This window comes from Archocentrus centrarchus, chromosome 13 (assembly GCF_007364275.1).
Source record: "Archocentrus centrarchus isolate MPI-CPG fArcCen1 chromosome 13, fArcCen1, whole genome shotgun sequence".
NCBI classification, from domain to species: domain Eukaryota; kingdom Metazoa; phylum Chordata; class Actinopteri; order Cichliformes; family Cichlidae; genus Archocentrus; species Archocentrus centrarchus.
Genome location: NC_044358.1, coordinates 8,626,496 through 8,645,580, shown reverse-complemented (window position 1 = coordinate 8,645,580; position 19,085 = coordinate 8,626,496). Strand labels below are relative to the sequence as shown.

Sequence of the window (19,085 nt, the reverse complement as noted above, 5' to 3'; positions counted from 1 at the left end):
TTAAACTGCCCGCCGTATCCGTCCCGTCCACATGAAACTTTAGTTCCTACTCACTATATTTGCATATAAAAGCATTTGGTACGTAAACCAAGCATAATAAACTAAGAAATATATAATTATAGATACAAACACACACACATTAAATAAGTAAATAATGCTAAAGCTATAGAAGCATTGAAACAGCGCGCAGCTGTCCGTCAGAATCGCGCCGTGGGAGGGGGGGATCGTTACAGGAGTTACACTTGTGTTGATGAGCCATTCTCTTCTGCTGCAGCATTTAGTACAATTCCCACGAATAAACTTCTATATTTGTAACACTAGTGAACACCAGAGGTAAGATTTACACGAGCAACAGAGTATTTTGGGTTTTAAGTTGTTCTCTCGAGCTTCAGTCTCCTTTTACCCTGCGTGAAATAAGCACAGAGCTAAGGCTAGCTAGCGCTGCTAACCAGACACAACGATAAACAATCAAATGCAGGGAGTACAGCCATCAGTTATTTAGGCAAAATGTAATAAATTGGCCAAAATGGCTGGATTGCTATCATCCAAAGTAGATGAGGGAACGTTTCCTGGTTTCTTTTTTCATTTTAACGCTTTTGAAGTGAACTATTTTGTGTAACGAATGTTAGCTGCAGAAGGATTTCAGAGATATTCTGGTCTCCCGTGTATCTGTGTTTGCTGATGAAGCGTTTCTGCCTGGCCTCCTCCACCTCTCAGCCAGCTCTATCATCATGTCTGGTGGTCCAGCGGTGAGGATCAGCATCGAGTCTTCCTGTGAGAAGCAGGTGCAGGAAGTGGCCCTGGATGGGACCGAGACTTATGTCCCTCCTCTGTCCATGTCCCAGAACTTGGCAAAGTTGGCACAAAGAATTGACTTCAGCCAGGGTTCTGACTCGGAGGAGGATGTCGAGGGGGAACCCAAAGACCGAGAGTGGGGCAAGCAGGACGCAGAGGAAGAAGAAGGTAAGTTGTGCTTATTTGAACTCAAGGAGTCAGAGCTACGTGATCCATCACTCATTCATTCCAGTAATCAGCTGCGTACAGCTTAGACCAACATGAAACCTAGAGCTAAATTCACTTCATCAACGGTTAAACAGGTCAGTACATTTCTGGACTTTACTTAAAATTAGAGAAATTAATTTTTAGGAGATAATTATAGTTTTTTTGTTTTGTTTTTTTGTTTTTTCTTCTTTTGCAGAGCCTGTTGAAATCAAGTCTGATTATCTGTTTTCTTGCACAGGCACAGTGAAGTTTCAGCCATCTCTTTGGCCCTGGGATTCGGTGCGTAACAACCTCCGCAGTGCCCTCACAGAGATGTGTGTACTCTATGATGTGCTCAGTGTGGTGAAGGAGAAGAAGTACATGGCCTTAGACCCAGTGTCTCAGGATCCAACAGCTGGAAAGGTAAACTAAGCAATGTCACTTTTACTGACTCTTCAAGTGGGGCAGCATAAATTTTATACAATTAATCTTTAAATGTGAGCACAACATGCTGTTGAGTTTATCATCAAAAAGATCTTTTACACCTTCTTGTCTTTCTGCAGACACCTCAGGTTTTCCAGCTGATCAGTAAAAAAAAATCATTGGCCACAGCAGCACAGATCCTTCAGAAGGGAGCAGAGAAGCTCAGTAAGTCAGTCGCAGAGAACCAGGAGAACAGGAGGCAGAGGGACTTCAACTCTGAGCTGCTGCGACTGCGCTCACAGTGGAAACTACGCAAAGTTGGAGACAAGATCCTGGGAGACCTCAGCTACCGCAGTGCAGGTGATAAGAAAACCCATCATGAAGTCAGCGCTGCTGTGCCCCACAGATTAACAGAACTTGTTTTCTAACTTGAAGTTAATGTATTTGCTCATGCAGGCTCCCTGTTCCCCCACCATGGCACATTTGAAGTGATCAAAAACACTGACATTGATCTGGACAAAAAAATCCCAGAGGACTACTGCCCATTGGACGTCCAGATTCCCAGTGACCTGGAGGGGTCTGCTTATATCAAGGTCAGAGGGAAGTAACATGCACAACATGGTTAAAAAAATGTGTTTGGAGTTATTTTATTTTGGCTGGGAGAGATCCTTTTTTTTAAATTATATGCATTTTTTTATTCCTTGATCATTATGTTAAACAATTATCATATATGTGTAATAGTCCAAGACTGTTTGTATCTTCAGGTGTCCATTCAGAAACAAGCTCCCGACATCGGGGATCTGGGAACTGTCAGCCTCTTCAGAAGACAGAAGAGCAAAGCTGGTACAGTTCAGCATGCAAACACATTAAAACTCATTTAGTAAATAGAGATTCGTCACTTCCATATTGCATATTTTCAGTCCTTTTTCATCTCTTGATTCTCTTTGATTTTAAAATCCATAACCCAGTGTGAGAACATTTGAGCACATGAGTTAAATCTCTGCTTTTTAAGAGTCTGATAGGAAAAATAAATAAAAATAAGATGTGCCATTCCATATAAAATCAATCAGATCTTACAAAAGATCCCACCTGACCCCCCTCAGAATAAGCTGATTTATTTATTTTTGTTTGCTTTGTTTTGGTTACCTGCTTACTATGGATATTTTATTTAGAATTTGAAAGTTTTATGTATTCATTATTTTTTGAGCCCTTATAACTTCTTACATACAGAAAATAAAAATTTGTGGGGCTGAAAAAAAAAAACACATTTAAGCTCTGTTTAAAAGGGGCCCTCTGTTATTTAGGCACAAATCTCAAGGATTTTGAAAAACGTGTTCAGGATCTAAAGTTTAAACAGTGTGATATGTCCATACCTGTTATACTGAACATGTGAACACGATGATGTTTCTCTATTTCACAGCAAAAAGCTACATTAGCAAGTGTTAAAATATGACTGTATTAGAAAGTCATTCTGAGACAGAAGAAATCACAACAAGAAGATCAGCCTGGTATCAAAATATAGGTAAAAAGGAGACCTACCATATGCTGTATTTGTGTTGACCAGCCACCTATCTCACATAGTGATATGACTCTTTAAACTTTAACCAAAATGCACTTTCTGAAGTTTCCTCAAGGAAATTAATAGGAAAACAGATCAAACATCCAGGATACCAATTCTTGTTTCTGTTCTTCTGCATCATAGACCTTAAACTGGTGCAGTTTTGCTATGGAAACTATGATTATATCCTATGATATGGATGCTCAAAGTTGGTCATAGAATAAAATCTTTGCTGCACAAAGCAACGTGGAGTGGGTATAAAATGGATTTGGTAGCAGGTTTTAACCAGGCTTAAATGTTATTTTTAACCCTGAACAGTTCATGTTTCTATATTCTGTACTTATAAAGTTATGAGGGCTTAAAATGCAGATTAAAAAATGCCAAAATTTCAACCTGTCCCTATGGAATTCAAGGGCCTGTAACTCAGAAAGTATTCATAGTATGAAGGTGAAAGTTAATGTGCAAATATTGGCTGATTCTGGGACGTCAGATGGGAGGCACTGATTGATTTTTTTTTTTTTTTTTCTCCTCCCTACACCATGAAACTAATAAAAGTGTATGTTCTGTGTGAGAAAGCACTATTTAGGCTGGAGGCTTTGGCAAAAGCCAATTGAGCCTGCTTTAAATTGTACCCCAGACAGTATATCCCAGACAGTATATCCCAGAAAGAAAACTCTTGGTCTTTTCTTTGGTCTCTGCTCAGGTATGCAGCCATGGCATGTGAAGCTGGAGGCGGCTCAGAATGTGTTGCTCTGTAAGGAGATCTTCGCCCAGCTGTCCAGGGAGGCAGTTCAGATTAAATCCCAGATACCTCACATTGTTGTGAAGAACCAGATCATCTCACAGCCATTCCCAGGTGAGAATATAGCAGCGTTTCTGTTAGTATCTACTCAGTGTGCGGCTCAACTCAACTTGGCGCGGTTTGAAGGTGTTTCCATTAGTACCTGGTACCGGGTACTTTTTTAGTACTCAGCTGGGGTTCCAAGCGATCCGAAAATGTAACTTGGAAGAACAGCGGGGAGTATCGTCACTAGTTGAGTCATGAGAGCGACTCCTTCACCAGAATTAAGCGTGCCATTTTTAAAACTCGACAGCAAGAAAATGGAGGCGCAAAGCACAGGTTGAATGCCCAGACCGACAGTTTGCAGTGGTAGTTTTGTAACGTGAGAGCCATTTGAAACACACACACAGCATACATTTTATAACCCTATATGATCGCCGCTGAAGCACCGTTACCTGCCCCTACTAGCTGTGAACAGCTGCTGATCAAAGGAACTTTGAATTACCGTAATAATGTGATCGCTTGTCATATCGGAAAAATTCAGCTGAGAAACTGCACTTCACAACCAACATAGGGTATTACTGTAGTTTTATTACGGTAATTGAAGTCCGCGAACAGCGGCACTTTTGAAGTACACTGAGCTGATTATGACATGTTCGGAGGTATAGGGTTATACTTAACAATGATAACCATCATCCATTAAAACATTGTACGGGGACTTATGCATGATGATGATATTAAACTGGCATTAGCTATGTTAGCTTGCCTCTATCTCATCCATTGTTGTGTTTTGAGTCACATACAAATTACGTCAAAAGACTACTGCCAGTGCTGCTATATTGACTCCACCCACGCCGAGGTGGTCCTCAATTGCAATGGAAACACAACACGATCGTGCCAAGTCGAGTCGACCTGCGCTGAGTAGTTATGGAAATGCGGCTTATGAGACAAATGGGGTTCTGGCTCAGTGTTTTGCCCATTTATATGTGCATGTATTTGCATGCCTGTGGCTGTGCAAGGAAGCGCAAACCCTACCTTGAGAGAATTACAGTAATTCTCTCAAGCACTTTCACTTTTAATGAACACTCCTGCCTTCGTCATTCTGCCATCCAGACACACCTGGTTTGTCTCTGCGATTTTCTCTTCACAGGTCTGCAGCTGTCAATCTCACTGTGCCACTCTACAGGAGAGAAGAAGAACAACCGGGCATCTCCAGAGAAACCCAAACCAGATGACCATCTTTATGTACTAGAACACAATCTGCATCAGATGATGAGAGAGGTGAGAAGTGAGAGTCCTATAGAGCCTAACCCATGAACCACCCATGGAGAACCTAGCAGATATGAACTGAAATGCATTATATTGTTATCATCTTTTGATGATATCACCACTCGCAAAATGTTCATGTGTAGAAGTGCCGACATTGTGAGTTGAAACATTTTTAGTTTGTTTAACAGGGAGTTTTAACCTTGTTTTTCAGTGTCCTGCACACAGGGTTGCAGGATAACTTTTAAGTTCTAAAACTATATATCCTCAAATACCCTGTATTGTTTGGAGAATAAAGCTTTTAAAGCTACTATCAATTCGAATTTCCTTATATCTGTGCACTTTTCATTGAAAGACTTATGTTTCTTTTATAGTTTCACAAGCAGCAGCTGAGCTCCGTGGTGATGCCACGCCCTTCTAGCGCCCCCTTTGGCCACAAACGTCTGCGCCTGGCAGGGCCACTGGCCTATGACAAGGCAGAAATTGCCAGTTTGCAGCAGAGTGAGGGGCTTCTGGAGAAGATCATCAAACAGGCCAAACACATCTTCCTACGTAGCAGGTAAAATAGCCAGCCATAATTTTATAAATACAGAAACCGTTACCAGCAGCAGTATTGTACTGCAATTCAATACATTCCAGAAACATTCGAGCAAACTGGCACCTTTTTTTAAGAGTGCTCTTTTCAGTCCCACATTTGGCCAGCAGGTGGCTTAGACGTCCTTTGTCTTTGCTGTTTTATCTCAGGATATTTAATCTCTAAAGAGAAGAATCATTGTTAGCTGCTTTTTGTTGGCTGTATAATGCTTAGCAACCCTTGTCAATGGGTGTCATGGTGTTTGTGGTCAATAGGACAGCACGGACCATCGACAGCCTGGCCAGTCGAATTGAAGACCCACAGATCCAGGCTCATTGGTCCAACATCAATGATGTGTACGAGTCCAGTGTCAAGGTGCTCATCACCTCGCAGGGCTACGAGCAGATCTGCAAGTAAGTGAAGGACTGTGGAGGAGTTTTTTTACTCTCTGTAATGTTTTTTTGTTTGTTTTCTTTCTGTTTTTAATTATTTCAGTTACACTTAGGTTTTTATTTAGTTAGTTACTGATATTATTTTAAATATTCATATTTATAATTTTCTTTTCTTTCTTTTATTTTGAAATAGTTTCTGCAGTTACAGATGTTTATTATTTTAAATATTATTTTTAAGATATATTTAGATAACTCTTTTATTATTTTATTAATATGTTTGTTTGTTTTTTCTTAAATTGGTTCTATTATTTTAAATTTTGTTACTTATGATTTTATGTTTTGGGCTTTTTAAAATTTTTTTGTTTACCTAAAATGTATTATATGCAGGGTTCATACAGGTGCTGGAAACCTTTGAAAATGCTTGACTTTTAATGTTGTGTTTTCAAGGTTTGAAAAGTGCTTGAATTTTAGATATAGTGCTTGAAACTGCTCGAAAATTGTAACTTTTTAAAAAAAATTTTTTAATTAAAAAAAAACTATCTGATTGAATCATTCTCTTATGAGATGAGAAAGAAAATGAGTCAGAAAGTTTCTCTGCCTGGCCTGCATGTCTACATGTGGCCTGTCAGTCTGTTTGTGACCCCCTCGTCCCCCGAAGACAGAGAGTCGCCTTTTTAATGAGCGTTGGCTGGAAAACTGTAAATTCCAATTATGGATAAGATGAGTATTTTCAAAATATTGAATTTTTTTTGACATGTATTTTATGGTTTGCTTTTAATTTATAATATTTTCAAATTTTAAATATTTTATTATTTCAGATTCCTATTTATGATTTTATAGTAATTTTTTGTTTGTTTTGGTTTTTACACTTTTGTTTTTAACTAACATTTATCATTATATTTTTGTCATTGTGGACTATATCCATAGATTGAAAAATGAGGCTTTTCAGTCGTCACATCCGGTTGTTCCCATCACACTGGACCTCTCAGATGAGGCTCACTGTGTTTATTTGGTGCATTTAGGTCCATCCAGCTGCAGCTGAACATCGGTGTGGAACAGATCAGGGTGGTACACAGAGATGGACGTGTCGTCACACTGTCACACCAGGAACAGGAGTTGCAGGACTTTCTCCTCTCACAGGTATCATCATTAACTCACAATTTATAGAGGAGGCTAAATTTCCTGAAAGTGTGGCTACACACGGTTCTGTATTGACCCTAAAACAGCACATGCAGTATAAGTGCTTTAATGTTAAGTTCTGTGTATCCCCGCCTTCTTTTTGCAGATGTCGCAGCATCAGGTGCATGCAGTTCAGCAGCTGGCCAAGGTGATGGGCTGGCACGTCCTGAGCTTTAGTAACCATGTAGGTCTGGGCCCAGTAGAGAGCATCGGAAATGCCTCGGCGGTCACTGTTGCCTCTCCCAACGGAGAGTATGCTATCTCAGGTGAGATTGATGGTTCTCAGGTTAAAATACTCATTACACTTCAATGTAGTCACAGCAGCTCAGGCACTACTCATGTGTGGGTTCCCCCCCTATCTATATATATACACACCAGTCTGTCCCTGCTTTCTTCTTGAATAGAGGCTAAAATGCCACATATATATATATATATATATATATGTCCTGCAGGACATTTACACCAAGCAGTGCAGGCTGAGGGCCATGAAGATCCTAAAACAGCCCAGCCACCCCGGACACTCTCTCTTCTCCCTGCTCCCATCAGGCCGGCGTTACCGCTGCCTGAGGGCTAAGACTGAAAGGTTGAAGAAGAGTTTTTACCCACAAGCCATCCGTCTGCTCAACTCTGAGCCCTAACTGGACCATTATTGCACAATGTAAATATTATAATTTAAAAAGTGTGTATAGTGTATAGTATATAGAGTATAGTGTATAGTGTGAATTACTTTTTTTTAATTTTTATTCTTCTTATTTATATGTGTGTGTATATATGGTTGCAGGTACAAAATACATTTCACTGTGCATTGTACTGTGTATAACTGTGCATGTGACAAATAAACACTATCTTATCTTATATATATATATATATATATATATATATATATATATATATATATATATATATAATTTTTTTTTTTTTTTTTTTTTGGAATGATAGAAAGAACTTGAATATATCAAGACCACACCCGGTCTGTCAGTTAATAGCACATTACTCAAGATTACACAGACAGGTTGATACATGCCGAGGAATCTTTGAGAAACTTAACCGCTTAAAGAAAGAATGAATGTAATCAAATTCATGAACCATTTTCTTCAGGCCATGTGACAGTGATACTGAAGAATTATGTTTTGATTTAGTAAGATAAGTATTTCATTGTCACTGTTAAAACAAAAGTCCATTCAGCAGCCTTTTTGCAATATCCAGCAGATATGAATATGAATAAGTAAATAACCATCATTCATGAATGTTTCTTTTCTCTTCAGTACGTAATGGCCCAGAGAGTGGGTGCAAAGTTTTGGTGCAGTTCCCTCGCAACCAGATCAAAGAGCTTCCAAAAAGCGACGTCATCCAAGACACCAAGTGGAGCCACCTCAGAGGGCCGTACAAAGAGGTCCACTGGAGCAAGATGGAGGGCCGAAACTTTGTCTACAAAATGGAGCTCCTCATGGCAGCGTTGACTCCCTGTCCTTAGATGATGACTCTGCAGACTCCACCCAGGCATAAAGTCATGGTTTATTTACGTGAAAAGGACAATTTTCTTTTATAGATTCTCAACTTCACATTTGAAAGAGACAACACTGTCATTTTTTTGTTTTTTTTAATCAACTCATGGACTGCCATAAACTCTTTCCGCACAAGTGTCCCCTGTCTGTTGATAATCTAAGGTGAGGACTGTGTATACCTCAAACAGTTTGATACAAAATAAAATCAGCATCTCTGTGTATGTATTTGTCCTTTTTCATGAGCATAAAGCTATAGATTAAATATAGATCAAAAAGAGTTTATAAATCAGTGATATAAAACTGAGTTTAGAGACTTGGTGGTACAAACTTTAAATTTGTAGAGATCTATTATGTATTTTAAAATGTTGCTCAGCATACTTTAAGGGCTATTTCAACATGAACATATTTCATTATCAGAACACAGGTTTAGTGAACTTAACCTATTTTCTGGAATCGGTCATTTTACTGGGAGGAACAAGTTTATTCCTTCTTGTTATGCTTGGGATGGCTGTGGCTTAGGAGGTAGAGTGGGTAATCCACCTATAGGAAGGTCAGAGGCTCAGTTACAGGTTTCTGCAGTCTGTATGTTGAAGTGTCCTTGTGTGGGCAAAATACTGAACCTCAGTGTGTGGGATGGTTAGAAAATGCAAAATGGGTGAATGTGGCTTTGAGTGCTGAGAGCAGAAAAGTGTTGTTTGAGTACCAGTCCATTTGTCTGATGTGAAAACATTTTAGATAAACTAACTTCCTGTCTGGGCTCAGGATCATCAGTCAGGTGGGAACCCCTAAGTTCCTGTGTAGCCACCTGAAGGGGGAAAGTAACACCAGGTTGCAGCAAACAAAAACTTAACTGTTTTCATGTTATTATGAATTAAACTGTCTGATTTAATCACTTATTAAATAAAAGATGATGCCAGTTTAACACCTGGAAGAAAGAAAGTTAAATAGTTTCTTTGCTTAGAGAATAAATACAGGATGATTTGTATTCTGCTGTCCTTGGTGGTATATTTACATTCATTCCAGTGTCAGTGACACTGTAAATATGTTTAGTACAAAATATGAACACAGTGCAGGTATTCATAACTGCCTGGCCATGCTTTGGGCTGTAACTGGAATTTATCAAAATAATTATTTAATGTACACAACACTCCAACTTCAAAAATATGTCCTCATGTTGCATCACTGACAGTTTTGATTGGCTAGTTCAGGTGAGTCTTCATGTCCATCAGATGTCTACCAAAAAGGCTACAGCTCAGTCTCATCAATTTCTGCAAAAAAAAAAAAAAGAAAAAAGGATTAAACTGTCAATACAGCATTAAGAGAGCAAAGCTATAATAGACCTACACAGACCTTTGTACTCAAACACACCCTTACTTTGATATAATAATAGATAATATCAAACCATATTCACACCCTTCACCCTGCAGTATAATTTAAAAATAAGTTCTGGTTCTGACACAACAGTTCCAGCAAAAAAAAAAAAATTCAGAAATCACTACCAGGGAGTTTTTGGGCAACCGGGCTGCAAATATTCCTGAAAGCAGCAAGCCTGTTTGCTTGTTTATTAAACTGCATGTAATGTAATTCAGGATATTGTTAGGGATTATTTTTTACTATGAATAAAATGACAAATGTTTAAAAGTAGACTCCAGTAAGTTAATTAATAAACAGTGGATCAACCAAATAATAAACAAATTATACATTAGACAGAGAGCAACAGATAGAAAGTGCTGACTAACTTCTCTGTCTCAGTGCATCTTATCTTGGCCACAGTACGTACCATTAAAACATCACCAATGTCACCATGTTCTGTTATTAATCTGGACAAGATTGCTCTATGACAAATTGAAACATCAGGAAGAAGATGTGCTTTATGGCTCTATCGCTTGGACAAGACCGAATGACGGAGGCCGACTCATGTTTATGTGTGTGGCAGTATAAAATTGTTATGTTAGAGAGCAACACGCAGGCCTGTCTCTTCCCCTGGGTCCCCCACATGCATGTGTGAAATCTCCTGATTCTTTAATATATTAAATGTCTTACTTTTTTAATTCAAGTGTTTCAGGTGTCTTCCTTCACAGTTAATTGAACACATTAACAATATCTCTGAATGTTGTTCTAGGTTTAAAAGCTGTGGTTCACTGGAAAACATTACCAGGGCAGACTTGGATCAGGAGTTAGAACTAAATGTTGCTGGTTCAGACTTCGTTCCTCGAGTCTAAATGTTCAAGTGACTTTCTGCAAAATACTCTAACCTTGTATTACACAGTGCCATCAGAGTGCATGTGTGTGATAAATGAAAACAATTTAAGTGCATAGAATAAAGCATTCTATGAATGCATGTGTATGAATGAATGAATGTGACTTGTAGTATTTCCATTATCACTGCCACGTCTGTGAATGTTTATAGGAGAAGCAGACTGACAAGTTCAGGAAGAGAAACATTTATACAATTAAAAATATCATAATGGCGCATAAATCAAATTTGTCTGAGTCACTCAAAGGTTGAACACTGCACTGACAGCTGTTTATGGTAAATATCTTGTTAACTGAGTTGCAAATCCAGGGTATCACAGGGTAATTGGTGGGCCTGACTATATATGGGGGCTTTCTTTGTTTGGTCAGGTGTTCCACCCGGAAGGAAAAACTGTTTTTGATCGCTGAAGCTCCAAGGACCTTTGAGACTTACAGGTGTTGATGTTTCAAGTGTTTTTGGAAACCTGTGCAAGTTTAATGGACACTGATGATTGTGGATAAAAATAAATGGACGAAGTGTTCAGCTGGCAAGTATGACTCAGACTTTGATTCATCAGACACCGTAACCAGCGCGTCAGTTAGGTTGGCCCGTGTGTAGCACCTCAGTGGCTTAAAGCATTGGCTTAGCCTCTACACCTTCCTTCACCGTGTGTTTGAGTATGAGGCCAGCAATCCAAAATTTTCTCCTACTTTCCAGCTTGAATGGGAATTTAAGTTTTAAATATGAAGTTATAAACTTGTTTTTCCTGACAGTACACGAATGCAAAATGATTCACACCATTAAAAGATTTTCATTTTCATATATGGCTTTACCTGGCATCTCTCTTATGCATTTGGATGCCTTTATCTTCTTGTAGGTCTTGTTCAGTAGCCACATGATTAGCATGAAAAGGCCAGCCAAGCAGGCCAGGACCAAAAAGGAGACAGACAGGTACTGAAGGTCCTCATACAGCACTTCTGCAGGACAGAAACACAGGAGCCACATCATATTTACTGCAAACTGGACTTCACATATTTTTAACATCAACTCACATATAAGGCTGACATGAGAAATTAAAGATAATTTCTCATCATGTTTATTGATTTTAAAAAAAATATCAAGATCTCTGCAAATGTGCAGTGTCTTCATAGAAAGTCATTCTTCAAAGACAACATTTACATTTTCAGAGTTTATTTGCTTTACAGTTACTCCACAGAGGGGTTTAACTCCTTTACACTTTTTACTGGCTCTGTAGAAAACTGTTCTCTTGCACACTTTTATCACTTTTACTGAGCTCTCTTCTCTTAACCACAGACATGTTTGGGGAATTTGGGCAGGGTGTCTGTTGACCTTAAAACTCAACAGCTGAGTCAGTCTATATCAAAATGAAGACCAGTGTTTTTTTGTTTTTTTGCTGCTACTTTCTTTGTACTCCTTGCTTGCTTTTTCCTCTCCTTCATTGTGTGTCAGATTTTTCCCAAATTAGACCCCCCCCCCCCCCAAAAAAAATATAAAGACTCTCACCATTCACTTTGAGGACAAAACTAAAATCCTTGCTGCTCCCAGTTGAATCTGTGATGGTAAACACATAGAATCCACCATCCTGCAGCCGCAGGTCCAACAGGCCCATAGAACCATTGTCATAGGCCTGCACTCGGCTGCTGTAATCCTCCGTTATGTTGGTGTACACCCCTGGTTGCCAAGATCCTATCATCCGGCTTACCAGTCCTGACATAAAAGTCCATTGTATGTCCGGAATCCCACTGCAAGTGAAATTCACTGAGAAGAACACATTATCCTGCACTGAGCGGATCAGGCTCCGCTGAGGAGAGTGGATGGAGATGGTTCCAGCTAAACAAACACAGTTAAATACATAGATGGTCATAGGTGGGAAAACACTTTTCATACGTTTTCTTTATGCAGTGGATTATTCTAAAATCAACTATATATATATATATATATATATATATATATATATATATATATATATATATATATATATATATATATATGTATATGTATATATATATATATGTATATATATATATATATATATATATATATATATATATATATATATATATATATATATATATATATATATATATATATATAGTAAGATTCTCACAATAATGAGCCTTGACTTGGCTGAGACACGACTATTTTGGGGAATAACTGGGGATTAGAAATGCATGGACAGTAAATAAGAACTGAAGCAAAATAGGCGACAAGAGCATCTATCAAAGTAAAACATTAAATAAACACAAATACAACAGTACTCAGACTACACATGGTGACGGAAACAGGGGAACAGGTACCAACAGACAACACAGATTAACAGACATAGACAGAAACTGCTGAACAAAAACAAGATCTTGGCTTTAGATTGGGACATTTCAACCTTTGTAGTTCAACAGACTGAAACTCCAAAAATATTCAAAATATGAGGATACAAGTTTGACTGGCTTCATTAGATATACTAAAGTTATTGTGAAGAAAAGTCAGTTGATTCTGAGGGGTCAGGTGGGAGTGACTGACCCAGGTATTATAGTAGTTAGAGTAGAAACTTGCTGGTGTGTGACAATAAAGCACTATAAAAAGCCAACCTGGCAAAATGAGTCACAAGTCGCAGGGACTGATTCTTATTTCAGTAACGTATGAGTCAGCACGCTGATTCATACAGTACCAGTCAGAAATTTGGGTGAATGTGTCCAAACTTTGGCATGAAAATCAGACCTTGCGACATATTTTCGCAGCGAGGGATCTGGTTCTACTGGTGGTGTGTTTGTTTAATGAAGCACAGGTAAAGAATTTCAAATGAAAATACTAGTGCTGACTGAGAAGCAAGGCACTGTGGGAGCTTTTCTTCACCTAACAAAACTTTGATTCTTACCATGTTTTTCTGTTACAGAATCACATAAATACTCTTTAATCTAGTTCCAGTGTTTCTTTTTTGTAAATGTCCTGTGCAGCTAGGCGCACTTCTGATTTTGGCACTTTTGTTTTATGTTCAGGAAGGTTTGGTTTGGATTCTGATTTTGTAGAAACAACACTTCTGGACACTCAGGTAATACTTTTAGGGTTATTATCTTGGTACAACGCATCTTTATAGGTTCTGAGGCCTCTACTGGCTGCTTTTTTTTATGGTTCAGATAAGGTACTTTGTGATCTTCAGTTTTCTGACTGTCACATGACTGCAGACACAAATAAACATGATATAAACAGATGCTAGAGAAAGACTTTGAGAATGGGCTCATCGTGTGATAGAGCAGAAGCTTAATCCTCTAGGGACCTCTCCAACAGAAAGAGATCAGATGTAGCTTAGGTAATATTAGGGAATATTGCCATTTGTACCTTCTCCTATATTTAACATGCTACTGACAAGACCGAAACTTCACCCAACCCATCAAGTGCTAAGCAAACATAGGTATGTTGTAAGACAAAGATAAAGCAGCAGCATTAGGAAAGAGTTGAGCTTACCTAGGTGGCACATGTATAACATGATGCTGAGAAAAACAGCAACATCTTGTGCATCCCAGAGCCTGAAATGCAACATGAGGATCCCAGACCCATCTGTCGAACTGCAGCAGAAGAAACTTCCTCAGTTTATTTTACATACTGAACCATTCTCCTCAGCTTTCACTTTTTCCTCCCAGTTTACTCTTCTTCTGTCTGTCTTCCTGGAGGTTATGAGAATTGTCCTTCTACTTTTATTTAATGTTTTTTTTTAATGAGAAATAAGAGTACCTGTCACAGCAGTGCGGAAGCTTCTCTCCTTTCTCTCAAGACTGTGTTGGATTTCACTTCATACCTGCGCAAGTCACTGCCAGCCAGCCCACACCTATCAGACAGGTTGAGCCAGAGATTACTGAGCAAATATATGCAGTCTTTATGTGATCTCTTTCTCTCTCTCTCTCACACACACACACACACACACACACACACCTGAAGGCAGAAAGCCGCCAAGCAGTATCGTCTAATTTACCCACTACCCCAGCTCAACAAACACTTACCTGTCTATCTGCAGACACCCTGCCGCAAAATGAAAACAGGACAGGTGGAATCAGCCTGTATTCATGCAGCGACACACCTGGTAAAACATGTCAAACAGGAAGTACGTATTCACACGTATGCACCTAAAAACAGACACACAGTTATAGTGAAATGAGACGTCCCTTTAGGAGGCATGTTAAAGCTGACTGGCTGGACTGTTAATGGACTGGGTCTTGATGTTGACTGTTTCTTAAAGTTTAGTTTAAAATAATTTTAAATTGTCATGTTTTTCATTTGTATGGCACTTATCAAGACCAGTGTTAGATGGTGCTTCACCAAACAACACAATAAAATTCAAGGATATATTAAAATCAAAATATTTGATTTATAGAAATGAATTGTATACCAAATTAAAATAGGCCATGCAGGACTGAATTGCAACATCAAAATAAAATACAGTGCCATTCCATAGTTAAGAATGAATTAAAATAACCTAAGAATAAAATCATACTATAATGGTTGTAGCGTATGTATGTATGTATGTTTGTATGTTCCCTATCTCCTCCTAGATGAGTGGATCAAACTTTGCATAAACATTGCCCAGGGCGCTGTGAGTGCCAACATCTGTATGCCATATACAAATATTTTACACAAATACCACAATTGTGCATATTTGTACATTTGACTGTTCAAACAAAAAAACATGATACATCACAGAAACAAACAAACAAAAACACTCAAGAGTGTTGGCAGCTTTTCTTGTTTTATAAGAAAGAAATAAGGTTAAGAAAAATGTACAAAGTTGAATGGAGATCAAAGGCATTTGGTAGCTCCTGTAGCTCCTATAACAGATGACCTCTGTCACAGCATGAGGTGCTCTGAGAAATTCCAACTTAAATGTACCATTAAGAAGAAGAATAAAAGCCAGAACCTCGTTGGTAGATTGACGGATTGTATTCTGATGTTTCCTGGACTGAGAAAGCGCTACCATTTTGTGATAATAAATGTACAGAGTTATCAAAAAAAAAAAAATATCCAGATCCAATTTAAGGTTTAGGTTAAGGAGTTTAAGGTATGAAGAGAAACTCATTTCACTTCCTCTCCTTCCTAAGGTGAAAGAGGTGAACTTCAAAAACCAAAATGAAATTGACTAAGTTTGACTTGGATGTGACAGACTGGCCACCTGTCCAGGTGCCTCTCGCCCTATACCAGCTGGGATAGGCTGCAGCATTTGTTTTTTCATTGTGAATCAGTGCAGTCTGTCTGGAACATTATTTTGAACTGACTATAATACAAAAGGTTTGAGTTAAGATGAGGTAAGAGATATTTTGTTAATAATAATATTAATATTCCAGCTACTACTACTGAAAATATTTAGAACGTGTTTAAAATCGAACTCTGGACTTTCTTTTTAATGCTTTATCATTATGAGATCTTTTTTTTTTTACATAAATTGAGATGTTCTGAAATTAAACCATGTGTAAACTGATGTCTGAAGCTGAAAGTTACAGTTGAGAGGAAGAGCTTCAGTGTCTTTCCTCAGTTTAAATGTGAGACATGACCTTTGCCCTTCCTGTGACATGGACCATGGATATGGATCCTTTACTTTTGTTTTATTTATTCTTAGTATTTTCTGTTTATGTAATTTTCTAAGGGTTTTTTTTTGGTAGCTTTGGTAAATTGGTAAATTTAGTGATTGATTAAAAAAATAAATAAATAAAAGTTGCTGACGTTCATACTCATTACCACTGCGCGTGATTGGATCACGTGCTCGAGGCCATTTGTCAGGAGGTTGCTGAAGGTGGCTTCTGGTTTTACAGACTCAGGACATGTGTTTTGTGTAGTTCGGCTGTGCGACGGTGTTGTGATGAATGAGGAGTACATTTCTGTCACGTATTTCAGGTGTGCGACTAAAATGTGAGGCAGCGCAAATATCGGGTTAGCTAAATTAGTTGTCTAGCCTAAACTGAGCCCTCCCGAGTTTCTAATGCAACTTTTACCTTTGGTATTTTTGGTGAATTAATATGTGCCTACACCTGAGACAGCTCTAAAGGTGAAACAGACATAATAAATGCCCCCCCACTCTCAGAGCAACTTCTTCATATCACCTCAATGTTTGGAGTGGGTGACCGTAGTGATGTGTCACTAGCAAAGGAGCCGGCTCTAAGAGTCAGTGCTTGGTAGTGAATCAGAAGAGCCGACTCCAACTGAATGAAAGCCGGCTCCTGATTATGAGCTTTTTTTTTTTTTATGTGAAAGCTGCACATAATTGGTTAAAATGTGTGGCAGAATCTGTGTGTCTGCACAGAGCAACAGGGTGGGTGCACACACCACACAGATCAAATACAGAGGGAGAGGTTCTTGCAAAGACTGGAAAGAAGAAGAGGAAGTTGCGCTTTACATAGAGGCTACATGTGGGAACGGTGAGGAAAATGATTGACAGAAAATATAGTAAAGTTCGGACAAATTTTAATGTGATAGGCAAAGTGTAGACTGTGCAAAGTCATTAGTAATTAAAGTAATTCATTTTACATATATTTTTTAAAATAGAATCTGAGTAGCCGTTTGGGAGCTGAAAGAGCCGGCTCTTCTTTGGGAGCTGAGCCTAAAGAGCCGGCTCTCTGAAGAGAGCCGAACTTCCCATTAACAGGTGACTGTACTAACGTGGTGCATGGCGCCTTTTAGGAGTTATATTAGCTCAGCTAATGTGACTCAGCTGTTTAAGAGTGGAAACAGGTTTCTTCAACGGACTGTTATAATGCTACTTTAACTGTAAGACATGTTTCGGTTAACTCTGTGGTTACTTACATGGAAGCTCTGTGGCTCTCATAAACTGTTTAAACAGGAATCTTAACCCGGATTTGGCTTTAATATGTAATCAGACCCCTGTCCTATGGAGACCCGTTTCATTCAAAATGAAATAAATAAATAAATGAATAAATAAATAAATAAATACTGCTATTCATAAATTATTAATAAATATTCCATGAAATAAATAAATATCCCCATGAAATAGAATATTTGTAAAATAAATATTTTTCTTATTTTATTTTAATTTATTTCAAAATTTATTTATTTATCTATTTATTTATTTATTCATTTATTTATTTCATAATGGAGTTTTATTTTGTGACACTTTTATTTTGTAAAGCTATTTTACGTATTTCAGTGACTTTTATTTTTTAACCCCGTTTTTCATTTGAAGCTCTTTTTATTTCATGTTCTTATATTCAAATGAGGGGGCGGAGTTTATCTGTGGGTGTTTAATTTGGAGCGTGTAGAGTGCAGCAAGCCCTCCGCGCCACCAGAGAACGCTGTGAAGGTCCGTTTTTCTTAACTAGAACTGTAAAAACATTCATTTACTCGAGCACACGAGCTTATACCGCTTCGTTACGTTAAAATAGCTCATATTTAACGTAACGGGTGTAAGTTTGAGCATGAATGTAATTACGAATTAAGTTTATTTGTTGTTTATGCTTTTCTGCTTCCTATTGGACTAAAGCATACCACGTGTTTAAGGAAGGCAGGAGAAGGTCTATTTACTAACGCTCGTAGAATTAAAAACCTGGCGGGACAATAACGCCGGATATTCATAAGCTCCTTTTCTCATGAGTGCTGCTTTATGCAACGGCCTGAAAGAAACAGCAGTTTAGATCCGGACCGTGAGTGAGAGAGGCTGTGCGGGGAGTGACTCGGTCTCGTCCGACAGTTTGTCGGTATCGCTTCTCGGCCTTTTGGCTAAGATCAAGTGTAGTATCTGTTCTTATCAGTTTAATATCTGATACGTCCCCTACCCGGGGACCATATATTAAATTGATTTTTGGAACAGGGAGATGGAATAGGGGCTTGCTCCGTCCACTCCACGCATCGACCTGGTATTGCAGTATTTCCAGGAACGGTGCACCCCCTCTAAACGTGTATAAAAGAAAATCTCCACAACAAACATTATATTAATTATGTTGTTAAAAAATGAGGCAGTTCCAGTGTAAAACGTTAACAGACTGCTCAGCTTCTCAGTTTACTCAGCCTCATTAAAAAGTGTCGGGCAAACAGAACTTCACGCTGTCATGTAGCTGACTCAGCAGACACACAGCGACAAATATTAAGCTGACAGAACTGGATCATTTAGAGCAGGGATCCTCAAGTCCAGGCCTCGAGGTTCGGTGTCCTGCAGGTTTTAGATGTGTCCCTGATCCA

General features: G+C 38.6%; 2 protein-coding genes and 1 non-coding gene across 5 annotated transcripts; 2 read left to right on the top strand and 1 right to left on the bottom strand.

Moving 5' to 3' along the window:
* The first annotated feature begins 215 nt into the window (after positions 1-215).
* Positions 216-8,880, top strand: med17 (mediator complex subunit 17). Of its 2 annotated transcripts, none has more exons than XM_030745427.1 (13): positions 216-333; positions 718-963; positions 1,241-1,404; positions 1,545-1,764; positions 1,861-1,997; positions 2,169-2,247; positions 3,666-3,818; positions 4,894-5,024; positions 5,384-5,568; positions 5,859-5,996; positions 6,998-7,115; positions 7,261-7,420; positions 8,420-8,880. In XM_030745427.1, the coding sequence occupies exons 2-13, from the start codon at positions 732-734 to the stop codon at positions 8,626-8,628; spliced, it is 1,926 nt and encodes a 641-aa protein (XP_030601287.1). In that variant the 5' UTR covers positions 216-333; positions 718-731; the 3' UTR covers positions 8,629-8,880. The 2 variants fall into 2 exon arrangements, with proteins under 2 accessions (XP_030601287.1, XP_030601288.1); XM_030745428.1 differs by having other exon boundaries at positions 315-333; positions 846-963.
* A 117-nt stretch (positions 8,881-8,997) lies between these two features.
* vstm5 (V-set and transmembrane domain containing 5) lies at positions 8,998-15,014 on the bottom strand. Of its 2 annotated transcripts, XM_030745429.1 has the most exons (6): positions 14,909-15,014; positions 14,643-14,736; positions 14,376-14,476; positions 12,420-12,746; positions 11,729-11,872; positions 8,998-9,927 (listed from the first exon to the last, which is right to left on the bottom strand). In XM_030745429.1, the coding sequence occupies exons 3-6, from the start codon at positions 14,449-14,451 to the stop codon at positions 9,905-9,907; spliced, it is 570 nt and encodes a 189-aa protein (XP_030601289.1). In that variant the 5' UTR covers positions 14,452-14,476; positions 14,643-14,736; positions 14,909-15,014; the 3' UTR covers positions 8,998-9,904. The 2 variants fall into 2 exon arrangements, with proteins under 2 accessions (XP_030601289.1, XP_030601290.1); XM_030745430.1 differs by lacking the exons at positions 14,643-14,736; positions 14,909-15,014 and having other exon boundaries at positions 14,376-14,631.
* A 3,592-nt stretch (positions 15,015-18,606) lies between these two features.
* LOC115791376 (U2 spliceosomal RNA) lies at positions 18,607-18,797 on the top strand. Its single transcript, XR_004020918.1, has one exon. It is a non-coding gene; the product is annotated as a U2 spliceosomal RNA (small nuclear RNA).
* The last annotated feature ends 288 nt before the right edge of the window (positions 18,798-19,085 follow it).

Bases quoted from the DNA above. Each gene is read 5' to 3' on its own strand.
- med17 (XM_030745427.1), top strand. From the start codon at position 732: ATGTCTGGTGGTCCAGCGGTGAGGATCAGCATCGAGTCTTCCTGTGAG. The intron at 1,765-1,860 runs GTGATAAGAAAA...TTGCTCATGCAG, and splicing joins CCTCAGCTACCGCAGTGCAG to GCTCCCTGTTCCCCCACCAT. The intron at 5,997-6,997 runs GTAAGTGAAGGA...TGGTGCATTTAG, and splicing joins GGCTACGAGCAGATCTGCAA to GTCCATCCAGCTGCAGCTGA.
- vstm5 (XM_030745429.1), bottom strand. From the start codon at position 14,451: ATGTTGCATTTCAGGCTCTGGGATGCACAAGATGTTGCTGTTTTTCTC. The intron at 12,747-14,375 runs GTAAGCTCAACT...GTGTTTGTTTAG, and splicing joins GTTATACATGTGCCACCTAG to CTGGAACCATCTCCATCCAC. The intron at 9,928-11,728 runs GTAAAGCCATAT...TTTTTTTTGCAG, and splicing joins ATGCATAAGAGAGATGCCAG to AAATTGATGAGACTGAGCTG.